Source organism: Sinocyclocheilus grahami, unplaced genomic scaffold (assembly GCF_001515645.1).
Source record: "Sinocyclocheilus grahami isolate Dianchi unplaced genomic scaffold, SAMN03320097.WGS_v1.1 scaffold1357.1, whole genome shotgun sequence".
NCBI classification, from domain to species: Eukaryota; Metazoa; Chordata; class Actinopteri; order Cypriniformes; family Cyprinidae; genus Sinocyclocheilus; species Sinocyclocheilus grahami.
The window spans coordinates 156,455-179,179 of NW_015506536.1; the positions used below are offsets into that span (position 1 = coordinate 156,455).

At 40.0% G+C, this 22,725-nt stretch overlaps 1 protein-coding gene across 1 annotated transcript in view; it reads left to right on the forward strand.

Annotated features, from left to right (window-relative positions):
* LOC107569546 (delta-sarcoglycan-like) overlaps positions 1-22,725 on the forward strand; it is a 183,376-nt gene that overhangs the window by 117,598 nt on the left and 43,053 nt on the right. Inside the window, exon 5 of the mRNA XM_016255664.1 lies at positions 13,685-13,757. Within this exon, the coding sequence (XP_016111150.1) occupies positions 13,685-13,757 (73 nt within the window). The remainder of the gene's footprint in view (positions 1-13,684; positions 13,758-22,725) is intronic.

The following is a 22,725-nucleotide window of genomic DNA, read 5'->3' on the forward strand; positions in this document are numbered from 1 at the left end:
TAACCTAGAACACTGTCTAACACTTGATGGCTGCTCAGTCAATTCTTCGTCATCAGTTAGGAACCTAGGTGTACTATTTGATAGCAATCTTTCCTTTGAAAGCAACGTTTCTAGCATTTGAAAAAAAACTTAATTTTTCCATCTCAAAAATATATCTAAATTACGACTTATGCACTTAATATCAAATACAGAAATGTTCATTCATGTGTTTATGACCTCAAGGTTAGATTATTGTAATGCTTTATTGGGTGGTTGTTCTGCATGCTGAATAAACAAACTCCAGCTGGTGCAAAATGCAGCAGCTAGAGTTCTTACTAGAACCAGGAAGTATGACCATATTAGCCCGGGTTCTGTCAACACTGCACTGGCTCCCTATTAAACATCGTATAGATTTTAAAATCTTGCTTATTACTTATAAAGCCCTTAATGTTTTAGCACCTCAGTATTTGAACGAGCTTTTATTGCATTATAGTCCTCCATGTCCACTGCGTTCTCAAAACTCATTTGGTAATACCTAGAATATCAAAATCAACTGCGGGCGGCAGATCCTTCTCCTATTTAGCGCCCAAACTCTGGAATAACCTACCTAACATTGTTCGGGAGGCAGACACACTCTGTCAGTTTAAATCTAGATTAAAGACCCATCTCTTTAACCTGGCTTACACATAACACACTAACACATGTCTAATATTCAAATCCGTTAAATTATTTTTAGGCTGCATTAATTAGGACAACTGGAACCGGGAACCTGGAACACTTCCTATAACACTCGATGTACTTGCTACATCGTTAGAAGAATGGCATCTACGCTAATATTAGTCTGTTTCTTTCTTATTCCAAGGTAACCGTAGCCACCAGATCCAGTCTGCATCCAGAGCAGATGGTCATTGCAGTCACCTGGATCCAGTACGTATCAGGCACAAATTGGCTAATCGGAAGCACCGGGAAAATTCCCGGTGGGCTGGTCTGTTTTTTGGCCGCGAGGGCCGGTACTGTCATGCCACTGCTGTGGGGTTGAAATATGGATGCCCGTATTTAAGGCATCAAAGAGGGGTCCCGTATGAAAGTTATAACACAGTTTGTCCCGTATTCGCAGGCATACGCCATATGACCACCAGACCATATTAATAACATATTCTCAATTGATAATTAATCATTATTTTTGCGCAAAATATTGTTTTATTTGTGAATGTAACCGGTTGATGAAGGCTTTAAGACCAAACGGAATCCTTTGCCGGCTGCTCCTGTTTCACAGCGAGCAGGACTCGCGCTTACGTCCGCGATTTGATTTTGGCAAATCAGTTGGGCGAATGCAATTTATTGATCATGAGCCCAAAATTTAGCAAGGCAGGAAAACATTGAATCTACCGGAGGGGAGACGTCTTTCACTATTGTAAGTTAAGGCTGTTAAATAGAGAGGAAAATATATATTTTTTTAAATTAACTTATTGCGCATTCTTAAACTTGGACCTCATTTTATTGAAGCAGAAATCCAAGCACCAGAAGCAGCCGACACTCAGCCCACAAGTTTTCTTTAATTGAAAAATATGCAGTTTCATTCATTCATAGGCTATATGGTTGCAATAATAGCCATTTTAGTTAAAGAAATTTAAGTTTCACTGTATTTTCACCTCCTAAATTACTACACTACTTGTGCAGTTACGATTTTATAATGGTACAATTTACTCAGGCCGATTACTTTTTTTTTTTGTATGACATTAAAAATCTTTTTATAATATAGGTTAAGCAAAACAAATGTGATTATTTCTGAGAACTTTTTAACTGCGGCAGACATTATGGTACAGTAGGCCTACAAATATTTTAAAAAATAATAGATTAAAAAATGTATAATAGAAAGCGCAAAGGCGGTGCTGAAAAGGCCAGTAAAATAATTTTTAAAAAAGCAAAGCTGTAGAAAAATATAATGAATTAAAAGTCTGTAGAGAACAGTGCGCTATTGCAAACTTATATACTGAAGTTTTAATTACATTATTGTAATAGTCGTGAACTAAAGTGGGCCGCTCTATGGCATGAAACTCCAGGGCTGAAAATGACTATGTATTATATCTGTTTGTTTGTTTGTTTTTGTTTTTTTTTTAACATCAATTAAATTGTTACACTTAAATTATTTTGGAACAGAAACAGTCTCTGTAGTACGACATCTAGGTGAAAGAGTCTCTATGTGTTGAGAATTAACTGATTTCTGTGACATGAGGCAGCTAGTAGATGATCCATTTAGCCAGTCTGTCTGCTTCCTGACCTGGGTCCTGGTTAGTCAAGTACAAACTTTAAGACTATGTGCCATATTTCTAGAGAGAAGAGTGGCACCACCCCTGGAGGGATGAAGACCATCTCTTTTGAACAGTTATTCTGCAGGCACCACTTAGACATCCAGCCATTGAGTGACAACAGTCTGCTATATATCGTGTCACCACAGTAAGCAGGGAGGGGACTAGAGCATATTACAGTGTCTGACATCGTACTTGCAAGTTCACACACCTCTTTAATGTTATTTTCTGTGATCTCCGACAGGCAAATTCAAACATCATTAGTGCTGATGTGAATAACAATCTTACTGAATTTATGTTTAGCATTAGCCAGCACTTTTAAATTTGCCAAGATGTCAGGCACTCTGGCTCCCGGTAAACATTGAAATATAGTGGCTGGTCTCTCTTTTTTCACTTTCCATACAGTAGAATCGCCAATAACTAGAACACTTTCATCAAGTTTCTCAGTGGGTGTGTCACCGAGTGGGAAGAACCTGTTTAATTTTTGATCGTAACGGCAGAGCAGTGTTTTGTCCTGTGACTATGCCACCCCACAGTCTGTCAGGGTTCTATCACTTCGGTCTAGTGTAATTCATGGTTTTGTGACAGAGCCCTGACACTCGTTTTCATGTGAGCGTGCGGCTTCGAGAGTGCTCGAGCCGTGCGCTCTCGTCTGCGTGTACTGTTTCATGTTGGAGCGTGGTGTTCAGATCCCGGCACTCATGTCTTGAGTTTCATGTCGGGGTCCGGACACTCGCGCTCCATGTTCTGTCTGGTTGTGTGAGCGTGCGGTCTCGAGTGTGCTCGGCCGTGCGCTCTTTCGTCTGTGTGTTATGTATTGTGTAGCACGCAGTTTGTGTTTAGCTGTGTGCTTTTCTTGTTGTCTTGTGTGAACACGCAGCTTATGAGTTTTCTCATTAGCTGCGTGTTCGTGTCTTGTTTTGCTCAAGCACATGGCTTGTGATTGTTTTGCTGGCCATGTTCTTGTGTTTGTTTTTGTGTGAGCACTTGGCTTTTGACTTTCTTTCCTGTGTGCCATGTGCTTGTGTTTGTTTTTGTGTGAGCACTTGGCTTTTGACTTTGTTTCCTGTGTGCCATGTGCTCTCATGTCAATTGTCTTGACCCCACCCATCTTGTTACCTGATTATTGGTTAATTTGCCCCACATGTGTTCCCTCATTACCCTCTTCATTTGCTCTCTATTTATTGTCCTTGTGTTTGCAGTCTTGGGCCAGTTTGTCATCTTATCTCCCTTGATGTGTCCTGTCGTGTCATGTCCAGATCCTGCCTTGCCTAGCCAGCCTGTTTTTCCCCCACGGGGTAGGTTTTGTTGTTGTTTTTGTTTTATTTTATTAATAAAGCCCTTATCTTCCTGCACTATTGAGTCCTCGCTCCATCTTTCCTCCCCAACCCTGACAGTGTCACCCAGACACCCTGCTGTGGGGGCTCTGCAACCAGAACCGAACAATGTACAGGACTGGCTAAGCTAGTCACATCCAAAGCCCTATCTAAGGCCCTCACATTCTTATTATCCTCAATTAAAGTTTGGATGCTTGTCTCTAGTTCTGAAATCTTCTCTGTCAGCCTATTTCCCTGAATTTATCACATGTGAATCCCTCACATCTGACACTATACATGTGGCAAGCAGAAGAAGCCATGACTCACCATGATTGTTAAATGATTCTACGACTTACCACAGTTGTTTGATGAACTTGTGAAAAACAGAGTGAGAGAGAAAAGAAATTCCAACCGAAAAACAAAACCGAGAGTCGATTCTCTGGAGTGGCAGCCATGACATGATGTGGCTCTGGCCTGGAGGCCATGACTTGGAGAGACTCTAACGTGGTGACCATGATGTGGTGGCCATGACATGGAGAGACTCTGGCATGGCAGGCATGACATGACATGAACAAGCTCTGGCTTGGCAGGCATGAATTGAACAGGCTCTGGCTTGGCAGGCATGACGTGGAGAGGCTCTGGCATGGCAGGCATGACATGACATGAACAAGCTCTGGCTTGGCAGGCATGAATTGAACAGGCTCTGGCTTGGCAGACATGATGTGGACAGGCTCTGTAGACTCTGGCGTGACAGTTGAAGGCCCTGGCTTGGTAGTTGTTGCATGAATAAATCCAACTTCACAAAAGTCTACCACATAGTCCTCAATAGTTCGATGGCCTTGGCGAAGGCACAGGAGGCGAACTGCTGGGTTCATATTCTGGTCTAACTTTCTGTAACGATTAGTCCATTGAAGTGCGAGCATTGTGAGAACCCAAGTGCAGCTTTTTAATAAACATAAACAGAACAAACCAAAACATGATACAAAACAGACATGAGAATGTAGGCTTGTTCGATATGCATCAGCACTGTGTATAAGACACACTTGTTTTGTCTTTCACACTCATCTTACCATTAGTTCTAATCTTTCTTTACCAAAAAAAACTTTCTCTTATAAGAAAAGTGGAAGCAGCCAATTATTATTCTGTTCCTTGCTCTATTTGTTATTCTTCTTTTCTCCCTCTGTTCTCTAGCTGTGCTACCTGTGTGTGCTTACTAATTTCCCCAGCAGAGACTACAAATTATAAGCACGCCCACCAGAGGATCACAGTCGCTGAGAATCACACTCACCTGCCCATTACACACTCAACATCAATCCACACTTGACATTACACTTACACCTCTGTTTTGCCTTGTTTGTTTTGTGTTGTTTTGTTTTGTTTTCTCCTCTTCAAGGTCTGTGTCAGTCTCGGTTCTAGATCTCCCTCACCCCGTCAAAACATGTCTCGCACAACAGACCCTGTTGGCCACCTGGAGGACCTAGAGACATGGCTAAGTGTTGCAACAGACAGCCTCCTACCTAAGGCTGCTGAAACACTGAGGCATCAGACACAGGACTATCTGGATGACAACATTACAAGCCTTATGAGACAAGACCCAAGTCAGAGCTACAGTCACAAAGAACTAGCCAAGATCACTGGCTCCTTAAGTCAGACACTCATCGCCACCCTCAAGCTGAGCGACAGGCACGCCGCCCATGTCCAGCAGGAGCCGACACGCCCCCAACGACGCATCGAACAGCTAGAACTGGAGGCTCAGGAACGACAGGAAGGGCCCAATGAGGTGGAACAAGTCGCCAAGGAGGAGATCACCAGGCTAAAAGAGACCCTAGCAGCTACTACCCGAGAAATGGAACAAGGCAAGGCAGACTACGCTGATCTCACTAACAAGCTACAGTATGCAGAATAGCTCCTGGAAAAGGCAACTTCAGAGATAAGAACAGCAGAATTAAAGCCCTTGAAACTCACCTGGATGAGTCGAGAAATGAGATAGCCGCCTAGCACGACAGCTGGTCTACATCAAAGAGGAGTCAGACAGCGTCAAAGAGGAACTTAAACATGCCTACGAGCTGTGCCCTGAGCCAACAAGGACACGATGAGCACCAGTCTCACCCCTGCAGAGCAGGACCGGGTCCCCTGTTCCTGGACTGACACATGATCAAAAAGGGGGGGGGGGGCAGTGCTGAAACATTCACCAGCTCCCTCTGAAGAACTTTACCTCACATCAAAGCTAAAAGAACCTGCTCCAGCCAGCCACAGATAATCGCATGGCTTGGACCTCAAAGACTTCGACAAGCTCACCAGGAACATTGGCAAATTCACCCCAACTGTGCCAGGTAGCCAGGATGTCCAAGCTTATCTGCGATATGGCGATTTGTTTACCTGGAAATGAGAACCAATGTCACTTACAAAGACAGACTCTATTTGCTCCGAACAATATCCAGCCCTGAAGTGCGCAGCTTCCTTGACCGGCAGTCTGCTCACACAAAGACTGATTAGCACCTGCTCCGAGAAGCCCTCATTAAAGAATTTGCTGACCCTGAGTCAGAACAAGGACTATTGGCTGCCCTGGAGACGAAACAAGGTGGTCATGAATCTCCTCAAGCCTACCACAGCCAACTCAGACGAGCATGCTTCGGAACTCGCAACAAACCGGACATGGAAGATGATCTGCACTTCAAATATCTCTTCCTTAGTAACCTTCATCCTGGGGTAAGCCACCATCTTGGTGTCCTTGCATGTCCGCGAACAATGAGTGCTCAACAGTTGCGAGACTTGGTGCACAAAGCTTATGGCAAACAAAAGATGGCCTCGGAAAAGAGCGTGATGGCCAACATCAAGACCATGCCAAGCCGCCACCCAAAGAGTGGAGTGCACCCTCGCCCCACAGAGAACGGGACTCCCACGCTAGTACCCGACCTAAACAGAGGAACAACTGCTGGAATGGACCGCATGGACGACAACACTCACCTGGACGTCACTGGGAGAAATCATGGGACCAATCCAGACCTTATGAGAATTAATGGGCGAGATCATGGAATCAGCCAAACTCATTTGGAAACTCAAGAGGAAAAGGCTCGTGGGAATCCAATGGAACCGCCAAGGGAAAACGACAAACACCCTGGAGCCACCAGTCCCAGGAATCGACAAAATAATTCACAAAGATTCCAAGCTGACCGAGCTCAAACTGAATCCACACAAGAACAAAAGGCATCACCGTGTTTTGACTTATAAGAACTGATTGATGGAAAGATGATGATGGAAAAAGTTCTTCCAACGAAAGGAGGAGGATCGGAAGTGGGAAAAGAAAGAGAAACCAGATTCAGCCTGACTAGCAGTCAGACGAGAAGGCAGCGACCACCTGACCCAACAGACCACAGAGAACAGCACTTCCTCACCTCACTCTCAGAGAACTGTAACCTCAATAACTTCAGACAGACAAGAAATTCTACCTGAACAACCCATAAAACAGTCAGAAACTGACCCAACACCAGATCACAGCAGCGTCCAACAAGCACCTGCTGACGAAACCACTCAAGTTCCCGAAAGTGCTATCTTGGTCGTCTGCCACTCCTCTGAATAACACCAGATCAGTCCTGACATCCTACCTGTCTCATCCCAAACTCCAGTCCCTCAACTCCTGGGCGACCACATTGAAAAAAGTATAGCAAGAAAGATTTACCTCTCCATCATCATCGAAGGCCACATCGAAGCCCTTCTCGACACAGGAGCCGACATCACCCTAATGTCGAATGAACTCCTTGAAGAAGTCCAAGAAAGAACAAAAAGGGCTAACGGACCCCTCAAACTCCAAAGGTGCGAGGTGAACCTTCAAGCACAAACTCCTCATTGGAAAATACCTGCTTAATCGCTTTGAACAATTAATAGACTTCAAGTAGCTAAAGATATGGACGCAAGTCCGTGAGCCTCTGCTCTTCCAGTCAGTAGACTCCAACGAGTTGCAGTGTCAAGCCACAGACACCGCCGCCAACTCACTGACTGATGATGCAATGTCAAAGCCAGGGCCAGGGTCAAGCTCAACTCCAAGCAGCAATAACCTGGACCCTTTCCTCTGCTCACTGCATGCGCCTGACTCAGACTCAGGCCCCCTTCGAATCATGACTGCTATAAATGTCCACGACACATTAGGGTCCGACGCAGCACTAGCCCTGTGGGCGGAGAACTCCGCTATCAGCCTGAAGTTTTTCAGAGCATTGAAGCAAAGACAGCAGAGCCTCCCACACGTCTCAAAACACAGCCGCTTCCTTCTCAGTCCCTGGTCGACAACCATGGCTACCTCCAAGATCATATGCGCTGTGGACATATGACATACAACAGACACCTGAGTCACTACTTCCTCGATTGTCCCCAACCTACCTCATGACATCTACATTGGAGCAGACATCATGATCCGGCTCAATGCCTGTGTGGACATCGTGAACAACATCATATGGGCTCCCCTGTCACACCAACTGACCACTGCAGTCAACCTCAAGAACCTTCAATCTAGTCAAACAATGCCAGATGCACGCGCCATGCTCAATGAGCAAGAAGCTACAATACCTGATTACAGCAAGAGTGTCAGCGTCTGCCTCAAAATGCGACCTGGCCAAACTCTCAACAGTAAGCTAGGCTTCTTCCAACCTTCCAGCACCTGCCTAAGACTAGGACTGACCTTGGAAGCCACACCTCTCATTGCAGTGTCATCTCGTGCTGTGTATGTGTTGTTCAACAACTGTACGGCCAAAGACATCAACATTCCCAAAGCCAGTCACCTGGGATGGTTCATCAACCAGGCGTTCCACGACTTTGAGGTTACGATACCTGTCATAGGCCCCATACCAGCCCAACTAATGTCAGACGAATACGATGACACTGTAACATTCACAAGACCCCATAAAACCATTGCCATCACTTCTATTCTGCCAGTGTCCAGAGAAAGTGTCTGCTGATCAGAAATCACAGACGACACTCACCTTGCAGTCTACGCTGTCTCAACACAGCTCGCAACAGAATCACCTGCACAGGTGACCATCAAGGCACAGAGCCCCTCAAATGACTTAACCATGGAGGAACCCTACATCGGGTTCGCCGCACAAATCCAACAGATCCTGAGTGAGGCGGATGCCCTCCACAAGGAAGCAGATCACCAAAGACTAAAAGAGGTTCTGTACAAGTACAAGGACTCCCTGGACTGTGGCATGACCGACATCCACACGGTGCGCATCCCGACAAGCCCAAATGCGCCACCCACATTTGTGCGGCAGTATCTATTCTGCCAGTGTCCAGAGAAAGTGTCTGCCGATCAGAACTAATAGATGACACTCACCTCGTGGTCTACGCTGTCTCAACACAGCCTGCGACAGGATCACCTGCACAGGTGACCATCAAGGCCCAGAGCCCCTCAAATGACTCTACAATGAAGGAACCCTACGCTGGGTTCAATGCACAAATCCAACAGATCCTGTGTGAGGCGGATGCCCTCCACAAGGAAGCAGATCACCAAAGACTAAAAGAGGTTCTGTACAAGTACAAGGACTCCCTGGACTGTGGCATGACCGACATCCACACGGTGCGCATCCCGACAAGCCCAAATGCGCCACCCACATTTGTGCGGCAGTACAAGATTCCAATAGCATCATATGAGCCAGTGCAATAAATCATAGACTCCATGTTGGAAAAGGGGGTCATCCGCCCCTGTAAAAGCTCAAATGTGGCAGACCACCTCAAAGAAATCGATCACGTCCTGAACCAGCTGGCAATGGCAGGAGCGAAAATTGCCCTCCACAAAGGACAATGGTGTAAAACCAAAGTGAACTATGTCGGCCTGCTTGTCGGACAAGACGGCATCAAACCACAGTTCAGCCGCACCCAAGCAATCCAAAACATAAGGACACCCACTAACACTAGCTGCGAAGCTTTCTGGGAGTGTGCAATTACTCAAGACAGTTCATTGAAAACGACACTGACATTGCACGACCACTTTGTTTGGTCGGAAGCCTAGGACACAGCTATGAGCGAGCTCAAACAACGCCTGTGCTCCGCCCTGTGCCTGGCCTACGCAGACCCAGGAAAGGAATTATATATGGACGCTGGAAACTCAAATCACTGCCTCAGCACAGACCTGTATCAGCTCCACGACAAAGACAAGCGAGTGGTCGCTTACGCCAGCAAAACGCTGCTTCCCCCAGAATGCAAGTACTCAGACTGCGAAAAAGCTTTGCTTTGCACTGTGTGGGCCATCCAGCGTTTCTCCAACTACATTGGAGCTCAGAAGGTTATCATTGAAACATGTCACCAGCCAGTAACCTTCCTCAATAGCCAACGAGTCAGGGATGGCGTGGTAACCAACGCACGCATAGCTACCTGGTTAATGATGCTCCAAGGATGGGACGTTGAGGCAAGATATGCCCAAAACCACAAATCATCTCTAGGAAACAGGCTAGCAGCCTGCCAGAACTGTTCAACGGACATGCTGCACACAGCAGCAGAACCCAAAGAACCTTCACAACCACAACTGACAAACCACTGGTACTTCGAGGAGAATGTGTGTGAAGGAATGCCCACAGCATATGTCGATGGCTGCTCCTACAATCAACAGGGCAACTTGAAAGCTGGAGTGGGTGTGGTCTGGCTCAACAACAACCCTTTCCCAGCGCAACAATTCAAAAAAGGTCCGAGGTCACTCACGTCAACCAGAACAAGACAAAGGTCTCTATGACCAAACCGATGCACTCGCCAAAGCAGGTGCATTACACGGAAAGTCCTGGACATTTCCTGCCCTCCCACCCAACCCGTCAGTGGCAACCATAACCCGCCGCCAGCACGCAAAAAAACCCTGCCTCTTTCCACTTTGAACTCTCACCTCAATTCGCCACTGATGATCTCCTCACCCTCCAAGCTTCGGATCCGACACTGCAAACTATTGCAGCTCATCTTTCAGACCCATTAACTCATCCCATTTCCACCTCCGACCTAGCCACTTCCTACGATCTCCGCACGCTCAACTCCATCAAGCACATGCTGCATCTCACATATGTCCCTGAGCCCCTCACTGCACCAAAGCTCGTAGTCCCTCAGGACCAAAGGGGGTTGATGCTGACACACGCCCACGATTCACCATGCGCTGGACACCATGGCACCAAGGTCACCTATGAAACATTCAAGCAAGTGGCATAATTGCCTGGCATGCAGCAAGATGTGGTGGAGTACGTAAAAGGATGCCCGGTGTGTTGCCAGTGTTGCAAATCCAAACCACCGAGCACCACTGTAATGGAAAGGAATGACCTTCCCATGCTCTGACCTCCAAATAGATTGAGTGGGACCCCTGCCCCAGTCAACACGGAGTAACAAATACTTCCTCACTGTGGTTTGCGAATTCACAAAGTGGGTAGATTGTCTCCCAGCTCCCAATGATACAGCAGAAACGACAGCCTGCCTTTTGATGAACCACATCTTCTCAAGGTTCAGACTGCCTTTAAGGGTCAACTCTGACTGAGAAACCCACTTCACCACCGAAGTCATGCAGGAAGTGTGGAAACTCCTGGGTATACAGGCCAAGCTCCATATAAGACTCATGGTGTGGTGTTGTGTATTTTAAAGTTAAAACTTTGCCCAGATCTTGCTACCTAACTCGTAGCTTATAAATTATCACTAGCATGTATTATTAACCTGTGGCCAAGGGATAATACAAATATCCAAATTGTTAAGATATACTGATGTTAACATCTTGCTGGACGAACAGTTGATAAAGTGTAAACTATCAATTTTCAGTTGGAATCAGTTCGATCGGCTTGATTTTGAATCTTCAGATTCTAATTCCTTCCGAAAACCTGAGCTAAGAAAAAAAAATCCTTACAGCTGCGCAGACCGATCTGCATATGAAATCAAAGTACCGGGTGAGCAATTGGAGAGCAGACAACTCTTTAAGCTTCTGATTTGCTCTCGCGGTACTTTGATGTCATACACCGATCGGATTGACTGACGCCGATACATCTTGAACAAGCCTTGTGACACATAGAACAAAGGAAGCAATGAGAACATGACACATAGAACAAAAGGCCCACATGGCAGGATCACATGACAGGGGCAGAGAAACACATGACAAGGCAGAAACCAAGTAAAGAAAATACAAAATAAAAGAAAACCTACATAAATAAAACTTAAAAAAAAAAAAAAAAACAGTCTGACAGTATTATTATTATTGTTGTTGTTGTTGTTGTCCAGCAAAAAAAAAGCATTAAATTGTTTAAACGTGAAAAGTAAATCGAAACTTTAAAGTACTGTGCATGTGCAACTAAAAAAGAACTGTGCTTATGCAATAATGCAGAAGTAGCGTAATGAAGCATGACATGTGCTACGAGCTGTTGTTTTTGTATAATGAAGTGTCATAAATTAATGTTATGTTGTTGTTGTTGTTTTTTATTTTCCTTACACTCATCGCCTGTGAAGTAGAGCAGAACAACATCCCATCAGTTCTCACTTTATATTCATCCACTCATCCACAGACAGCTTGTTTTGGCCACCGGAATGGGTGATTTTACTGCTTGATAAATAAAACAGCATAGCACAAATCTTCACATGCTCGTTGTCTCCTAATTAGGACCCAAAATAGATAAATATTAAGTCTGCTCTTTAAAACAAAGAAAATAAACAACGGCAGGCGAACAATATGTCCAAACTGGAAAATCTGTATATTTGTGCAGTGTGCAAATGTCAAAAGATCAAATCCGATATTGAAGCTTGTGACATATAAACGCACACATCAACCTGATCACTTTATTTAGCGTTCATGTAAACACTACATTCAGATTCATCAATCAGAATGATTTCATTCCAATTGGAACAAAAAGTGACTGGCGTAATAGTTGTTGAAAATTTAACTTTGCCATCACAGGAATAAATTACACACACATATATATATATATATATATATATATATATATATATATATATATATATATATATATATATATATATATATATATATATATAAAACAGTTATTTTAAATTGCATTAAAATTTCACATTTTTACTGTATATATGATCAAATAAATCCAAACATTTGAAGGTAGTGTAATGCAATGCAGCTCATAAGCTTTAGAACAGAGCTTTTATCTCATACAGTTTTGCAAATTTGCAAATAACAATTTTTAAAACAAAAAATACTAAGAAAATGTTTTTAACTATTGATTTTATTGTGATTGTGTTGGTGTCTATGGTAATTCAGCAATGAACATGAATGTAAGTTGCTGGGCTCATGTTTGTCAATGTGTGTGAATACACAGCACAAATTCATTCAGTTAACCAAATCATATTTGTCCCCCTAAATCTGTCACCTGAGGTGATTTGTACCAAGCTAAAAACAGTACTAAGTTTTCTTATTGGAATAAAACTTAAAAATTATATATGTTTTCTCTTGTAGAGTCTAAATAATGATCTGAATGAAACCTTAAAAACGTTTTGACACCAAAAGGGCCATGACTAACAGAATAGCATGGCGTGAGTGCTTTATGAGTGTACTGTATGTACAGCTCAGATGTTTCCTGTGGAAGTGCTCTCAAATTACAGTGCTTCCTAGGAGGCTAAAGTGCTCTTAAAAGAGGGCTACAAAGCCTATCTCAGGGGGGAGTGCTACCATTTAGCTTGATGGATGCTCTGGAAAGTATAAGATATGTTGCCCACATGTAGGTTGTAATAGCAACTGTGGATGGCTTTGTACCTATGCTCCAGGAGAGGGCAAAACAGGGCTCTCTGCTGGTGTATGATACTGCACTTGTATTGAGCTATATATGACTCCAAATTAGCATTAGCATTCCAAGAAGCATGCACCTCCACAGTTCTTGCCTAAGTCTATTGATCGGATCTGAGGCTTTGACCCATGATGTAATGGTTTCAGTTGCTTCAGCAAAGCCTAGTGAAAAGGTTTTGGTGAATCAACTTTAGGCCACATTCACAAGAACACTGCCAGACTGTATGGATCAATACTGGAGCTTCACAGATTATGTCCATTGATTTTAGCATGGGGACTGCTGCTTTGTTCGGAGCATGTTTAAGATTGTACATTTTGGAATGTTTTTGCAGGAGCTGAGGGTGCAGTGTTCAGCAACTCAGTGGAGACCCCGCACGTGAGAGCTGAGCCCTTCAAAGAGTTACGGTAAGACAGTTTGACAGTATATGATGTCATTGTTGAATTCTGGATTCTAACTAGATGTTCCTAGGTATTTTAATTTTCTTTAACTACATGACTACATTTGTTTATACCATATTGCAGGTCAATATTGTTTTTCTTTTATGAATTGGGTAACACTTTATTATAACTTTCATTTATAAATAATTAACAAACATTATATAACGCTTAACAGATCATTAGTTAATATATATTCACATAGCTAGAAATATGAGATAATGTTTACTAATGAACTTACTAAACATTACCTAATGATTAACATATGATTATTTAATGTAAACTGAAATACTTACAAATGTCAGTAAACTTTCAGTTCATATGATCTTCATTTGTTGATCTTTGTTTGTTTTGTAGACCTCTATTAACACATCTTACCAAATAATCTATTAATTGTTTGTTCATGTTAAATTTGAAATTATTAATCATTTGTAAATGTTTATAAACCATTACTAATAATTTAGTATCTTTATGGGCATTGGACTTTTAGCTAATGAACAAGGTTTGTGTAAAGGGTGGCTGGTTAAGTTTAGCTAATATATATAAGACATAACCGATTTTTTGTTGCAAAAAATGTTTTTATTGCACCAATACTCACATTAGTATACTACTCTTATAAACAGGATATTCCTTGAATCATAAATAAACAGGAGAGGAGAAACCAATCATTTTTAAAAAGAAAATACTTGTTAATTTATCAAAACAATATTATATAAACAGATTGAACCATGTTCTCTTATAGTAATCAAAAAGACTCTGTACACTGTTGACCCTTTAACGAACCCTAAAACCTACCTATACTACCAAACCTGTCCCTAACCTTACCCGTATCACACCTCAATAGCAGCAAAAGTGTTGTGCATCAACACAATCTTTTAATCATTTTATGGCATGTTAAAATTGTTTGTAGATTTTCAGTAAGTGCTTGATCATATGGAATTGAAAGTTTAATGACATTTGTAAGCATTTTAATTTACATGAAATAATGATTTGTTAAACATTATCTAATGTTTAATAAGTTTATTAGCAAACATTAGCATGCACATTATCTCACATTTCTAATGCTTTGAATTAACTATGATCCTTTAAGCATTATATAATGTGTTAATTATTTATTAATGAAAGTGGTAACACTTTTTATGAAGCTCGTGTTCATAATATATTATAAGAGTATTCTTAAAGCATTATAATGAATGGATAATGTATTATAAAAAAAATAAAAAAAATCACAAAGTCTGCTGCCTCAGTTTTTATGATGGCAATTTGCATATACTCCAGAATGTTATGAAGAGTGATCAGATGAATTGCAATTAATTGCAAAGTCCCTCTTCGTCGTGAAAATTAACTTAATCCAAAAAACATTTCCACTGTATTACAGCCTTGCCACAAAAGGACCAGCTGACATCATGTCAGTGATTCTCTCATTAACACAGGTGAGAGTGTTGATGAGGACAAGGCTAGAGATCACTCTGTCATGCTGATTGAGTTAGAGTAACAGACTGGAAGCTTTAATAGGAGGGAGGTGCTTGAATTCATTGTTCTTCCTCTGTTAACTATGGTTACCTGCAAGGAAACGTGCAGTTATCATTGCTTTGCACAAAAAGGGATTCACAGGCAAGGATAATGCTGCTAGTAAGATTGCACCTAAATCAATAATTTATTGGATCATCAAGAACTTCAAGGAGAGAGGTTCTATTGCTGTGAAAAATGCTTCAGAGCACCCAATAAAGTCCAGCAAGCACCAGGACCGTCTCCTAAAGTTGATTCAAGCTGCAGGATCGGGGCACCACCAGTGCAGATCTTGCTCAGGAATGGCAGCAGGCAGGTGTGAGTGCATCTGCATGCACAGTGTGGCGAAGACTTTTGGAGGATGGCCTGGTGTCAAGAAGGGCAGCAAAGAACCCACTTCTCTCCAAGAAAAACATCAGGGACAGACTGATATTCTCCAAAAGGTACAGGGATTAGATTGCCAAGGACTGGGGTAAAGTCATTTTCTCTAATTAATCCCCTTTCTGATTGTTTGGGGCATCCGGAATAAAGCTTGTCTGGATAGGAAAAGGTGAGCGCTTCCATCAGCCCTGTGTCATGCCAAAAGTAAAGCATCCTGAGACCATTCATGTGTGGGGTTGCTTCTCAGCCAAGGGAGTGGGCTCACTCACAATTTTGCCTAAGAACACAGCCATGAATAAAGAATGGTACAAAAACATCCTCCGAAAGCAACTTCTCCCAACCATCCAAGAAAAGTTTGGTGATGAACAATGCCTTTTCCAGCATGCTGGAGTGCCTTGCCATAAGACAAAAATGATACCTAAGTGGCTCAGGAAACAAAACATCGCATTCATTTTGCAAGAATGGGCTGACATCAGTCAGGATGTGGCCCAGAAGTTGATTAACAGCATGCCAGGGCGAATTGCAGAGGTCTTGAAAAAGAAGTGTCAACACTGCAAATATTGAGTCTTTGCATAAACTTATTGTAATTGTCAATAAAAGCCTTTTACACTTATGACATTCTTGTAATTATACTTCAGTATACCATAGTAACTTCTGACAAAAATATTTAAAAACACTGTAGCAGCACTCTTTGTGAAAATTAATATTTGTGTCATTCTCAAAACTTTTGGCAAATGGCTGTACACAATGAACACAATACATCCGCTTAACTTTCAATGGATTATATTTTCCATAGTTGTAATGTATTAAAAGTCTCATATCTTGCCATTGTTAACTTGTTACTTTACTTAAAGCAGACAAATACCACTTATAAATAATAACAACAACAATGACAACAACAATAATAATACAAATAAAAATAATATTTTTTTTCTTAAACACTCATCTGATCAGATATCTGATTTTATGGCTGTGTAATTTAGCACATTTGATTTTAACTATATTTATTGTAATATCAGTAAGATAGTAAGATACTGTACAGAACTTAAATAAATAATGCTAAGATATGAGACTTACAATCCATTATAAATTAAGTGGATTTAACATGGTTTATTGCGTGCTATCAATATTCATACTGATAAAAGTTATAACCACAAATAAGTTAGTTTTATAATGCATTATAATTGTTGTTATGATTATTTATGAGATGAAACATTTTTATATATATATATATATATATATAATGCATTATGCATTCATTATAATGCCTTAAGAATACCCTTATAATGTGTTATAAAAATAGGCTTCATAGAAAGTGTTAACATGAAGGTAATTATAGGCCCGGTTTCACAAACGGGGCTTAGCTTAAACCAGGACTAGACCTTAGTTAAATTAAGATATTTAAGTAACTTTTACAAAAATGCCTTAGAAGAAAACATTACAGGTGCGCATCTTGACACAGAACAATAACACTGAAAATATCTTGCTCTGACATATAAATATGTCAGTTGAGACAGCTCAAACATGCATTTTAGTCTGGGACTAGCTTAAGCCTTGTCTGTGAAACCGGGGAATAAAGTGTTACCAAGAATGGTTCCAAAGTTTAAAATAAACTTAACTTTAAAGAGCCATACATGTAGCCAAGGAAACATTAAATGACAAAAACTAATACATATATAAATACATTTGTCTTGTTTTTTAGTACAACAAGATACTTGAGAATATATATATATATATTATTTATTTATTTTAATTTTTTTATTATTTTTTTGCTGCTCAAGTAAATTTATCTTGTTTTTAGGATGTTAAAATTCTGGCCGATATGGATAAGTTGATAAGTATCCCCATGTTATGGCTGATAAATTATAATTGGCTGATATTAAATTTATAAACTGTTTTGTTTCAATTATTATTAAACATTCAATATTGACCGGTAGTGTTAAAAAATATATATAATTGGCATCTGACCAACATGATTCTGATCGCAAATCCTTATTTTAGATTTTTTGTTTTTTTGCTTAAAAAAAAAAACCTAAATCAAAACAGTATTTTGCAGTGTTTGTGTGTCCGTGCTTGAATCTATAGCCATAGCACTGATGGAAATTTAAATATTATATTTAAAAATGTTTCTCACTAAAGAATTTTATTCTTTGAAATACATTGTTTAGATCTGCATCTGCTAGCATTATCCAAATCATGAACAGCAAGCCCTTCACCAAAGTACAGCTGCAGAATATACCACATTCAGAGCCACGCTATCAACCTGCATAGGGAGCTGATTGCACGTCAATTGCAATTTTCCACACATAGTGTAATGATCAAAGATTGCCGGGAAAAATTATTATTTTCCAGCTATCACTACACATGTCTCTTGTAGTGCCGAGAGCTACAAAGAAGGGAAATAAAGCATTACATTACATCCTTTTTTTAAATGCATCACTAACGGTTGTAATTTTTATCGATTTCTATCATCCGAATTCAAGGCACTCGTAAAACAAACAGGATTTCAGTGCTCTGTGGTTTTAATAGCTCACGATTGCTTTTATGGTTTGTTCAAAGCTATCGGATGCTATCACATCACTGTCTAAATTCAGACATATGTTCCCTATTGTTGCAGGCTTGCAAAATTCAATCAGATACATAATTTCACAGTTATTATTTATCAGTGATATGGCATGAAAAGGTGAGAGTTATATATTAGACTGATGTCATTGTTGTGTAATAATGGTAAAATTCCAACCTTCTCTACCCTGCCTCTTCCGAATATCAGGCTGTGCATTATGAGACTTCTTGAGGGGATAATCACTCTTGTTGTTTGTTCTTAAAGCACTGAGCAATTACGGCCAATTTAAGTGTTATATTCTGCCTTTGTAGTGTCCATATATTTCAACAAAATATGTCCCTGGTCTGTATGGAGTATCAGAGACCTATTTGGAGAAAGTGTTGGCACTTGAAAGTACAGTTTACCAGTGGTGAAGCTACTCATTAAGACCAGGGCTTGATCCAAGCAATGTAGTATACATGCAGACAAAAGAAGATCAATGCACATGTAGATGGCACCTCCTTCTCTTGAACAGGAATGCTTTCCTGTCCTGATCGATGCCTGGGTGCTCATCAAAATCTAATTTAAGTAGATTCTCATTAACCCCAACAAACACATGAAGTGCAATGCCAATACCGCAAGCAGAAGGTGAACATGAACGGGAGAGCATTAGCAAATGGGCCAGATATGGCAGGGAATGCACATTTAGCAGGAAATAATTTGCAATAAATGGCCTGTGGGGAGAACAGTCTGGCCTGATGCTGTCTGTTATGCTGATGGAATGAAGCCACCAGCACAAACAGGTGTTCTGGCTTTTTAAACATTCTGTGATAAACAAGGACATCACATTGACAGTTATCAATCAAAATGAGGGCAGACTCTAAGGACACATTGGGAAAAATCTGCCTGAATACATTTAAAAATAATGGTGTGTTTAATTAGTTTGGGAGAAATCTGGTGATTCAATGTAATTTGACTGTAATCCTTTATCATTTAAGGACAAGTTCACCCAGAAATAATTTACTTGCCCTAATGTCATTCCAAAAGTAATTTGATGATCTTCAGAACACAACTGAAGATGTAATATTCTCTGATTATTTTCATCCATTTATTGAAAGTCCACACAACCAGATTTGTCAAGCTTCAAAAAGTACATAAAAACATTGTAAAAGTAATTCATGTGAATTGAGTGGCTTAAGCCAACTCTTCTAAAAAGACAATAATTTTATATGAAAAGATTTAATTTAGATTAAATTTTTTTCACATAAACATTGATCAACGCACATACATAGAGCACATCAAATATGGTGAAAGTCAGATTTATTTGTAGTGCTTTTCACAACACACTTTCAAATCACATTTACAGCTGCCAATATTAAACAGAAGCTTGCTTGATGTGCAAGAACACACCTCACTGCATTTGCCATATTTGATGTGGGTGAATTAGCCCATTAATAGTGTTAGCTGTCAAATTAGTGTTAATTTAGTTCTATAAAAAATATAATATAAATCACTTTTTGTTAATGTCTGTCCAATGCTTTAATCATTTAATAATCACAAATCCAAAAGCACATAACATCTTAATTTATCTTCATTAGGGGGCTTGTCTCTGAAAATACTGATATATACAATTAATTTGATTAGCTAATCAGCATATCATGTAATTAATTCATTTGAGGGCCCTAATTATATCCTCATCTACCTTTTAGAGAAAACATTCAGTAAACTTTATCATCTTATGATGATAACCTAAATTAATTAAATATTCAGATCACACACATAGTGTGCACAGTGTCCAGCCTGACCAAGCTGGGAGAACAGCTAAGACCAACAAACAAGCTTAGGATTTTTTTTTCTCTCAGCCGAGCCATGCCTGATTCATGTTTTGTAGGACTCATAAAAGCATGAAATGGATATATAGTTTTGGAAAGTGGGCATTTGATTGAAGTTAGCAAAATAGCTGATATTGCTTACAGTGCCTTTAAATTTCTCAAACGGCAAAGACTTGTGTGACACTTTCGTTCTCCCCAGGTGATGCGATTTTAATTTATTAGTCATGAATCTTGGGCATCACCAATGTTTAGAGAGTTTTTTTTTTAATGTTTTTTTTTTATGTTATGTTCTGACTGATGCAAAATGATTGTTGATATTTTTTCAGGTATACAATTTTCATGTTCTAGCCTCTTTCATGACAAATCGATGGCCAAATATATATGTTGTCCCATTGTTTTATTGTTTTGCATGACATGCTCTCCATCCATGCTTCAGCAAAATTCACTGCCTTTTTCATTAGACTGAAAGGCTTGACAGGTAGCAATTTGGAATTCTGTAATTTTAGTTTTTTGTCCTTGTAATACTACATTGTCCATACAGATTTAACATTGTATTATTCAGTTCCTTGCCCAAATGGAACAGTGAGAAATAATTACACTTTTGAGACACTGGACTATAGCAGGTACAGACTGACTGAACCACCGTGAAAAATTTGCAGTTCATAAAAGTAGGGAAAGCAGTGAGAATAAATGGAGAAAGAGGCATTCAGTGAAACATAGGTCATAAAAACATTTTATAGTGTGCTTGTAATATAACAATAATTATTTTGCGTTATCTCTTAACTATTCTGCACAATAGCCATGTACATGATTTGTACAAGGTGTGCTGGTTCATACAGGACTGACAAATGATTGTCAAAAGCTTGGACATGATGGACATGCACTGTAAAAAAAAAAGGGTCATGGCTAGAAGCAATGTTGTCACTAGCCATGAGCAGGTTAAACGTAAATAGCCTGCGAAACGTGACATGCTAACTTGTCAAAATACTAAATCTAAATTTTAAAATTCAACATCTTTTTTTTTTAAATCTTTATAAAGCCTATTTTATGTGTCCCCATTAATTTTTTTTTATTAAATGCCATTAGAATAATAAGACATTATAGGGCTGTTACCAAACCAAATAAAGTCAGACAAAATAAATGTTTGCACTGCAGAAGCTTCATCTCAAGTGACATTTAGATGTATTTACATAGACTGTTTACAAATGCATAACACATTTTATAGTGTGCTTGTAATATAACAATAATTATTTTGCGTTATCTCTTAACTATTCTGCACAATAGCCATGTACATGATTTGTACAAGGTGTGCTGGTTCATACAGGACTGACAAATGATTGTCAAAAGCTTGGACATGATGGACATGCACTGTAAAAAAAAAAAAAGGGTCATGGCTAGAAGCAATGTTGTCACTAGCCATGAGCAGGTTAAACGTAAATAGCCTGCGAAACGTGACATGCTAACTTGTCAAAATACTAAATCTAAATTTTAAAATTCAACATCTTTTTTTTTTAAATCTTTATAAAGCCTATTTTATGTGTCCCCATTAATTTTTTTTTATTAAATGCCATTAGAATAATAAGACATTATAGGGCTGTTACCAAACCAAATAAAGTCAGACAAAATAAATGTTTGCACTGCAGAAGCTTCATCTCAAGTGACATTTAGATGTATTTACATAGACTGTTTACAAATGCATAAATAATGTTATAAGGCTTATCTAAAATTATATTTCTACTTGCCAAATATTTTACAAGTAGGTGTAGTAGAGTAATAGAAAACCAACAGACCCAACAGTAATGGCATGCATGCTGCTGATTCTGTGTAATTGAATTATTAATTAAAAAGGGCGTGTTGAAAATAATAGCAGTGTGGAGTTCAATTAGTGAGGTAATTCATTCTGTGAAAAAACTGGTGTCAAACAAGTGGCCCTTATTTAGGGACAGAGGCAGCAAATGTTGTGCGCATTTCTCTCTGAAAATCTGAGTAAAATGGGTCGTTCCAGACATTGTTCAGAAGAACAATGTACTTTAATTAAAACGTTGATTAGAGAGGGGAAAACATATAAAGAAGTGCAGAAAATTATAAGCTGCTCAGCTAAAATTATATCAAATGCTTTAAAATGGCAACCAAAGAAAATGGAAAACTACCATTCGAATGGATCGAAGAATAGCCAAAATGGCAAAGACTCTGATAAGCCTGATAAGCTCCAGGTTGATCAAAGAAAGTGTAAATTTACTTGTGAGTACTGTAACAATTAGAAGACACCTATGTGAAGCCAAGCTATCGGCAAGAAGCCCCCGCAAAGTCCCATTGTTGAAAAAACGACATGCTGAAGAGGTTACAATTTTCCAAAGAACACATTGACTGGCCTAAAGAGAAATGGGGCAATATTTAGTGGACTGATGAAAGCAAGATTGTTTTTTTTTTGGGGGGGGGGGGAGTCTAGGGGCCACAGACAGTTTGTCAGACAACCCCCAAACACTGAATTCAAGCCACAGTACACTGTGAAGTCAGTTAGTCAAGTCAAGTCAAGTCTGCTTTATTGTCAATTCTTCCACATGTACAGCACATACACACAGAGAATTGAAATTGCGTTACTCTCAGACCCTTGGGTGCATACAGATAACATAAATACAGATTAAATACAAAATACAACTATACAAAATACAAA